This window comes from Pyrus communis, chromosome 10, assembly GCF_963583255.1.
Source record: "Pyrus communis chromosome 10, drPyrComm1.1, whole genome shotgun sequence".
In the NCBI taxonomy this organism is placed as follows: Eukaryota; Viridiplantae; Streptophyta; class Magnoliopsida; order Rosales; family Rosaceae; genus Pyrus; species Pyrus communis.
In genome coordinates this window covers 23,755,659-23,765,305 of record NC_084812.1, presented here as the reverse complement: position 1 = coordinate 23,765,305, position 9,647 = coordinate 23,755,659, and the positions used below count along the sequence as shown (strand labels likewise).

The following is a 9,647-nucleotide window of genomic DNA, read 5'->3' as shown; positions in this document are numbered from 1 at the left end:
AAAAATGGTTTGTAATTTGAGAGTTTTTAAGAAAAGTCCACGGTACTGTTCACTTTAACAAAAAACCACATTTTTACACTAAAAATTCAATCCTAGTAGAATTCACTTGATCCTTTATTTTGTCCTTATCATTAAAACTCAAAGTTTTCAAACTTTTTTTTAGTTTTCATTTGTAATTTTTTATGTGTCGGGCATCTTAATGCCCTCATGCCAAACTTAGTCTCAATGGGAGTGCAAGCAAGCGGTCTCAGTGGCAATGCCACACTTTGACCCAGTCATCATGCTATGTCATTGTCATATGTTGCCTTTAATCCACTCATGTGTTATTTTAATAAGTTCGGAATTTCATGTATTTTAACGACCTAATTGTTTACTTTGTGTGTCTTCTTTCAAATATTATTTATATAAAAAATTATTTAAATTCAAAACGGTATGACCTTTAAATTAAATTGTAGTCATTTAATGTTTCATTGTAGGAAAGGGATTCGGATCCCTTCCTCCTAATCCACCAAGTCTGAAGGTCCGAGCTGTTGAAATTTGATCTCATAGGTACTAACAAGGGGTCACTTTAAAAGTTATAATAATTTTAGCAGTTAGATTAAATTTCAACATTTTGAATCCCCGAACTTGGTGGATTAGGAGGAAGAGATCCGGAGAGGATCCCTTTCCTTCATTGTATAATCGTATTCATTTATTTATTTTTACTATAAATAAGTGATGAATTGAAATATAGACAATCCGCATTTAAAAAATAAAAAATTACTAAATGAGAACTACAAGAAACAAAATATGTAACAAAACATGTGTAAACTCCTAATACAGACCTTATATATGTATATATATAATGATTATATAAACCTTGAACATGTAAATTGAAAAAGATTAGCCGTAATCAAACTGCAATCCGAATGCAATTTAATATAATATAAAGGCTAAATTTTTTATATAACATAATGCATGATTGAGTGTGACACCATTAAATTGTCCCAAAGTGACTATCATCGTCCTCTATCCCACAATATTTTCACATAATCCGCACACTAACAAAAATTCATTCAATAAAAGAAGCACTACAGTATCAAAAATACATTCAATAAAAAAACACCCGAAGCACCATAAATTCATTCAATAAAAAAAAGCACCCGAAACACCGCAGCAGGTGCCTACCAACTGCAGTATCCCATTCCTATATAATTGCCCTTCAGCGTCCAGCATAAGCATTAAGCACTTCACACTCACAAATCAAAATATTCACAACCAAATTCCAGCCGTAAAAAAAGCACTATACTGTAGAGATTAATAACTTAAATTAAGATGGTTTATGAGTATGTTCTTGCTGGCGTCTTGGTTTCTTTCTTGAGTTCTGTTTTCTTTGTCTTCATAAACACCACCCACGGCGACAAGAAGGACGATGACATCTCGAATGTTTCAGCAACCGGTGTTTTTCTGACGCCGGAGATTGAGAAAAGTACGGATGTTGTCATTGTCGGTGCTGGAGTTGCTGGTGCTGCTCTTGCTTACACTCTTGGGAAGGTGATCATTATTTCTCACTTTATGTATCTTCATAATCTTCATTTTCTAGTTTTTATTTATTTTTGTTTATTTTAAGACGATTGAATATTCTAAAAGAAATAATTATTTACTAGTTTTTCTTATTTGTTGTTGATTCATCTCATTATACAACGGAAAAAGAACAATTTAGTGAAACTTTCAGTAATACCAAAAAGTGTCCTTTTTTAAACATGTTGGAGAAGGCATAAGAATTAAAGGGTAAAATAATAAATTAATACATTTAATGAAATCTTAAAAGTAACACAAATGTTGAAATGTTTTTGTGAGTCTTCTTGATCACCGGAAGAGGTGGATTAACGTGACTTGCCATCAGTTGTCTCCCCTTTAAAAAAAAAAAAAAAAAGTAACACAACTCCTACTTTGGGTAGTTATTGTAATTTTAAATTAATTTTTCATTCTTTTAAATTATACAAATTATTTTTGAGAAAAAATTATACAAATTTTAATTAATATTTTTAAGTAAAATAATTACAAAAGAGTTAATTGCCGCATGCGTAAACTTGTGGCTACAAGTTAGTTTTTTCCTTAATTAGAACTTAATTTCAGAGTTAAAATTACTTGAAGCATCATTTTCAACGGGGGAAAAAAATTAATAAATCTGACTATTAGCCCTAAACTCGCTTTTAAATGATTCTCACCAACATTTGTCCAAGAGAGTAAAACTAATTAGCATTTTAAATAAACTACATAAATGAGGATTTTAGATGATTTTGTCAAAGCCAATTTATTTATTTTTTGTCTTTTTGATTTGGCTCTAATATGGCGAGCTAATTCCAATAGTGCAGTCAATATTAATCTTGTTCACACTGATAAACTTCGGTTTTGGGGCAGTTTGTATTTGTCATTAGTTTGGCTAATTAAGCATTCGGATCTTGTTGTCCTGGTGGAGCTCAAAGTTGTAATTATGTGGCCTTTTAAGTTGATCAGGAGTTTTGCTTCTTGATAAATATGTAGGAAGGACGGCGGGTACATGTGATCGAAAGAGACTTGAGCGAACCGGACAGAATTGTTGGTGAACTCTTGCAGCCTGGAGGCTATCTCAAGTTGATTGAATTAGGTCTTGAGGATTGTGCTAATGACTCCATTGATGCTCAGAAAGTGTTTGGCTATGCCCTTTACAAAAATGGCAATGACACAAAACTGTCATATCCCTTGGAAACATATAGTTCAGAGATAGCAGGGAGAAGTTTTCATAATGGGCGTTTCATCCAAAGAATGCGCGAAAGGGCTGCAGCTCTTCCAAAGTACGTAATTTCCATTTTCCTTTAGAATATAATGATGCGAAGATCATTTCCATGTTTCTTGGTTTTGATTGTTTTGATGTAATCTGTTTTGTACCTCTTACTTATCACAATGTTTTCTCTACAGTGTGAAACTGGAACAAGGAACAGTTACTACACTTCTTGAAGAAAAGGGCACCATCCAAGGAGTGATGTACAAGAACAAGGCAGGAGAGGAGATGAGAACATATGCTCCCCTAACAATAGTATGCGATGGCTGCTTTTCAAATCTGCGCCGCTCTATCTCTTCTCCAAATGTAATTTATTCGGTCTTTAGAAACTCGAGTATTTCCTTCAAGTTTTAGCATGGATTTGTTTGCTCTTTCATGAGACCAAGACTAAATTGTCTAAATACTGCAGATTGAAAATCCATCCTGCTTTGTCGGGTTGATCTTGGAGAACTGTGAGATTCCTCATGCAAACCATGGACATGTGATCTTGGGAGACCCTTCACCTATCCTGTTTTATCCTATTAGTAGCACCGAGGTTCGTTGTTTGGTAGATGTACCCGGCACAAAAGTACCTTCAGTAGCTAATGGCGAAATGGCTCAGTATTTGAAAACTGTCGTGGCTCCTCAGGTATCTATTATTTTACATGACTTAATTAAGTTCCTATTTCCAGTCAATTCGAATAAAAGGTACTAATCTGAGGAATTTCTTATTTCAGGTTCCCCATCAGCTCTTAAAGGCTTTTCTAGCAGCGGTTGATAAAGGAATCATCAGAACAATGCAAAATAAAAGCATGCCTGCTGCTCCTCAACCCACACCTGGTGCAATTTTATTGGGGGATGCATTCAACATGAGACATCCTTTAACCGGAGGAGGAATGACTGTCGCTCTTTCCGACATTGTTCTTCTAAGGGATCTCCTAAGACCGCTAAGTGATTTCAATGATGCACCTGCTTTGTGCGATTATCTCGAATCATTCTACACATTGCGTAAGGTATATAACCATAGTTGCAATATGAAATTAAATTTTTCTCTTATGAGACAGTCTGACATGTTATCAAGCATTTAAAAATGTGTCTGATGGAATTGATTAATTTCATTGCAGCCTGTGTCGTCTACCATAAACACATTGGCCGGTGCCCTTTACAAGGTGTTTTGTACGTCGCTTGACCCTGCAAGACAAGAAATGCGTGAAGCTTGTTTTGATTATTTGAGCCTTGGAGGCGTCTGTTCAAACGGCCCAATATCTCTACTCTCCGGTCTTAATCCTCGTCCAATCAGCCTGTTTCTCCATTTCTTTGCTGTTGCTGTGTATGGAGTCGGCCGCTTAATGATTCCATTCCCTACGCCAAAACGCCTGTGGTTGGGGGCTCGATTGATTTTGGTATGTTTACTGATGATCTTCCCAGTATTGTCTCATCAGCAAGCTTGTTACTTAAGACATATTACAAATGACACAAATATGAATTTCTACTTAATGAAACTAATGTTTCGGTTTTCATTTTCCAGAGTGCATCAGGAATCATATTCCCAATTATTAAAGCTGAAGGACTTAGACAAATGTTCTTTCCTGCAACAATGCCAGCATATTACAGAGTTCCACCCGTTCGTACAAAAATCGAAACAAGCACGAAGTATACACTACGATCAACTAATTTATATCGAATCAGCAGTTGTCCTCACAAAAATTAAAAATCAAGACGAGGGTCATTGCTGAAATTAGGAGAGAAAGCAGAGAAATTATGTTCCTCAATCCTTTTTAGCATTCATTGTTCTGCAAGAAACTTGTATCAAACTCTTGCAGTTCGTAGTTAATCTACACACAATTTTATCTATTTTTGACTTAATTTGTTATACATATGAAGGCTTCCAACTCTTGCAAGTTTCTTCAACTTTCAACTACTTTTCTTATGGACAAAATCTTGGGTAAAATCTTGGAGGCATTATGTTTTGTTTGGAATTCATTAGGGCGGTGTTCAACTATGTTGTCCACTCATATTATAATTAAAGTATCACACTTGTATTTGCTTTTTATTAATCTACTATAGAAGTGAGACATATCAATTATGTCATTCATTCATATTATAACAAGTTCATGAATGAGAATTACTGTGTTTCATAGGGAGTTTCAATGCTTGAAACTTCAAAATTTAACATGTAACATGCATGACAAAATCTAACAATTAAATCAACGTGCAATGCTAGATATGGCAAGTGGAAGCAACTTTGTTTAAGGCCTATGTAGGTGTTCTACCAATGCTTCTCACCCAAAAGCTAGTACTTGGTTTCAATTTGTTTAGATTGTCCTTTAAAAAATTTATCAAAAGTCTCCACACCTCCTAGTGTTTGAGATGAAAGATGAACCCAATGGTGGAGTTAAAGCGAGTTCACTCTTTCTTTGATAGGAGGAACGAGGAGTTGGAATTTTACTCTTTTGAGTTCAAGCTTGATGGAGCTTGAACTTCTCTGTAGAAAAACTCTTTTTGGTAAAATGGGTTAGTAAGCCTTTTGGGTCATTTTGTACTTAGTCATCTTATAACTCAAATTAAACACCATGGGTTAGTGCCCTATGTGCTCAGCCAATACAAAAACTATTCTGAGACCTATTTTAAAGGGACGTTTTGAATTAGATGTCTCGTTTTTAAATGTTATAGACTAAGCATCTATTCCTTTTGCAAATTTGATTAAACATTTTCTCTACAATTTTGGTTCTTTAATTTTATTTCATTAGAAGTCTATTTGTCACATCCCGGCCTGGGCCCCCACCAGATCTCGGGCTCGACTCCACTGTAGCACAATATTGTACGCTTTGGGCCCCGACCATTCCCTCACGGTTTTGTTTCTAGGAACTCACACTAGAATTTTCCAAAAACAAGTACAATGTTGTCGAATATAACCAACATGAATAAGACCATCTCCAACTGAACGAGTATTAATATTTTAATGAACAGTACATAGTCAAATTTGCCTCCATCTCCAACCAAGGGCCAATGGGCCATAGGGCTCGTTTTAGCCTTGCCACAAAAAACCGTCTTCAACCAAGGGCCAAAGGACCATAGGGTAAAACATAATTTATTATTTAAATTTAAAAACTACAACAACTTAAATTTAAAAACTAAAAACTTATGTTTAAAAATACAACTTAAATTTAAAAACTACAACAACTTAAATTTGTAGGAAAAAATGAGAATTTTTGTACAAATTTTGGCCCAAAAAAATTCAAATTCAAATCCAACAGCTAATTAATGTTAGCATAACGTTAGCTAGCCATTGGTAGTTGATGTCATGCTGACGTCAGCTAACCGTTGGATTTGAATTTGGATTTGAATTTTTTTTTGCTATAAATAGGTTGGATATTGGGCTATAATTTTTATGTTGTTAAATGTTTTTTTTATGTTGTATAAATTTTTTGTTGGTTAATGTCATTTAATGTTGTTTCATATTGTATAATGTTGTTTCATGTTACTTAAGTTAATTTAATGTTGTATAATGACTCAAGAAGTTATAGGAAAAAAATAGAATTTAAAAAAAATATGAAATAAATTTTGTTAAATAGAAGTTATAGGAAAAAAATAGAATTTAAAAAAAATATGAAACAAATGTTGTGAAATAGAAGTTATGGGAAGTTATAGAAAAAAAATAGAATTTAAAAAATGAAGTTATAGGAAAAAAAATTTGTAAAAAAAAAAACATTAAAAAAAACTGTAAATAAAAAAAATTAAAAAATAATGGCTAGTTGACGTCAGTTAGCCGTTGCATTTGAATTTTGGCCTAGAATTCTTGTCGAATATAATCAACAGGATTGGTGAGTTTTCTGGCCCAACCATGGTCTGGCTAGCTTATTTGGGCTAGCCTTATGGGCCTTTAGCCTTTTTAGATTTCGTGAGGCCCACGAGCCCTCTGGCCTAGCCCTAGGTTGGAGACGATTTTTGGGTGTTTTTCGAACTTCTAGACCTTTCGATTGGAGATAGTCTAATGAAAATTCTAGCCAGCCCCAGGCTAGCTAGCTGGCTAAGTTGGGCCAGTCGGTTGGCCTTTTGGCCCTTTTTTGTCCAATGGGGCCCACGAGCCCTTTGGCCTAGCCCTTAGTTGGAGACGATTTTCGACTATTTAGAGATGATTTCAAAATTGGCCCTTTGGACCTCTGGTGTCACATCCCGGCCCAAGCCCCCCCACATCCCAGGCTTGACTCCACTGTAGCACGATATTGTCTGTTTTGGGCCCCTACCACGCCCTCATGGTTTTATTTCTAGGAACTCACATGAGAACTTCCTCGTGGGTCACCCATCATGGGAGTGCTCTAGCGCGCTACTCGCTTAACTTCGAAGTTCTCATGGAACCCGAAGCCAGTGATCTTCCAAAAAGCCTCGTGCTAAGTAGAGATGGGAATATACATATAAGGCATAGAGGATCCACTCCCTTAGACGATGTGGGATGTTACATCTGGACCCTTCGGTTGGAGATGATTTCAACTTGGCTTTTTGGACTAACTCTCTAGCTAGAATCATCCTTTAAACCAACAACCAATGTCGTCATTTTTTTAATTTTTTATTTTTGTCAACAGCCAGCCATCCCATTGTTTTCCAGAGTTTCTGCAATTGTGGCAATAGGCATTTGCAAGGCAAAAAGCTCCACCTTGTGCTATTGCATACACCTCTGCAAATCAATAAAGCGCCATACAAGCATACACACACACACACATATATTCGTATATAGGTAGAGAACTTTGGGAACTCTCAACTTTCCCTCAGCCGCTGCTTGTGAATATTTAGATTTTTAAAAATAATTTTCAATTTTCAATTTTTTTTCATTTTTCTAAAAAAAAAATCCGAAATTTAACCAAACCGAACTGAAATAAAACCGAATCGCAAAAAAAATGAATCAAACCGATTTGAACCGAACCCAGCCCTAGTCCTTATCATTAAGGCAAGGGAAGAACCTTAATTTGGGCTACTTCCACTTAACGTTACAATCTCTTGGTTAGAAGTCAAGGTGCAATCTCAATCATTCAAATCCCGTCTACTAACGGCAACTAATAGTGGCACGCTCACAATCATTAATTTTTTGTTCAAGTAAATTTCCACAAGACCCATGACGAATTTGGAAGGCGAACACCTACCTAAAAAAATTCTAAACTTTACAATCCACACAAAATTTCAATTGTAAAACAGTAAAATTCAATAAAAACCCAAAATCAAAAGGAGATTTGTACAACTTTGAATTGATTCTAGAGAGAAGGCTAGAGAGAGAGAGAGAGAGAGAGAGAGAAAGGGGGAGAGAGTGGAGGAGCGACTGGTCAACTACCTGGAGTAAGAGCTTCGATCTGAGACTGCGACCACACACGCGAGGTGGAGGAGCGAATGGTAAATTACCTGAGCTGATGCGGATTAAAAACAGAAACCCTGAAAAATAAAAAAGAAGTTCTAAAAAGCAGAAAATTGTACAACCTAACTGTATTTGTGCATTCAAAAAGAAATATACCACAAAATTTTGGATCTTTATGGAAATGCATCAACAGTCAACCCTGAAGTACAAAATTTTAAATTATCGAACGTAGTGCATATGCATAAATAAAAGTGTGCGTGTGTGTGTATCATACTTATTGCTCAAGCATTGCCTTCTTAAAAAAATTCATCTTTTCTGTGGCATATTACTAGGAACAAAGCCAGAAATTTAATTAAAAGGGAACACTTTAAAAAATTTAAGCTCATTTTTTGGATAAAGATAGTATTTTTACAAATGCTGAAAAATATAGCTATAAAATGCCTAATTATATTACTCTATTTTCTATTTTTGTTTATTATTTTGATAATATAATGCTCATTCGTACTAATTAACCAATTATGCAACTCAACAAAGTTTAGACATTAGTACGAGAGAAAAAAAAAAGAAGAAGGGGCATTTAAAAACTAAAAGAGAAATTTTCACTATTTTAATATGATTAATGAAGTAATTTTTAATGAAAAAAAATGGGTGAGGCATGTGCCCCCTAGGCCTTAACTCCTTCCGTCCATGCATAGTAGCTTGTATTTAAGGTACTAGAAGAGTCATTCTCTACAGAATTGTATTATTTGGATGACAAACAATTCTACTTAGTTTACTATAAATAAAGACGCAAGATTTAAAAAATCAATCCTAATACAATTCACTTTACCCTTTATTTTGTCCTTATCATTAAAACTCAAAGTTTTTAAGTTCTTTTCATTAGTTTTCCTTTGTAATTTTTTATGCGTCGGACATCTTAATGCCCTCATACCAAACTTAGTCTCAATGGGAGTGCAAGCAAGCGGTCTCAGTGGCAATGCCACACTCTTTGACCCAGTCATCATGCTATGTCATTGTCATATGTTACCTTTAATCCACTCATGTGTTATTTTAATAAGTTCGGAACATTTTCATGTATTTTAACGACTTAATTGTTTACTTTGTGTGTCTTCTTTCAAATATTATTTATATAAAAATTTACTTAAATTCAAAACGATATGATCGTTAAATTAAATTGTAGTCATTTAATGTTTCATTGTAGGAAAGGGATCCGGATCCCTTCCTCCTAATCCACCAAGTCTGAAGGTTCGGGTCGTTGAAATTTGATCCAACAGGTACAAATAGGAGGTCACTTTAAAAGTCATAATAATTTTAGAAGTTGGATTAAATTTCAACGGTTCGAATCCCCGAACTTGGTGGATTAGGAGGAAGGGATCCAAAGAGGATCCCTTTCCTTCATTGTATAATCGTATTCATTTATTTTTTTTCACTATAAATAAGTGATGAATTGAAATATAGACAATTCAAATTTAAAAAATAAAAAATTACTAAATGAGTACTACAAGAAACAAAATATGTAAC

The 9,647-nt window shown here is 34.7% G+C and overlaps 1 protein-coding gene across 1 annotated transcript; it reads left to right on the top strand.

Annotated features, from left to right (window-relative positions):
• Positions 1-1,314: 1,314 nt before the first annotated feature.
• Positions 1,315-4,612, top strand: LOC137748029 (squalene monooxygenase SE1-like). Its single transcript, XM_068488133.1, has 8 exons — positions 1,315-1,533; positions 2,527-2,816; positions 2,941-3,109; positions 3,213-3,431; positions 3,520-3,795; positions 3,907-4,185; positions 4,311-4,435; positions 4,606-4,612. The coding sequence occupies exons 1-8, from the start codon at positions 1,315-1,317 to the stop codon at positions 4,610-4,612; spliced, it is 1,584 nt and encodes a 527-aa protein (XP_068344234.1).
• The last annotated feature ends 5,035 nt before the right edge of the window (positions 4,613-9,647 follow it).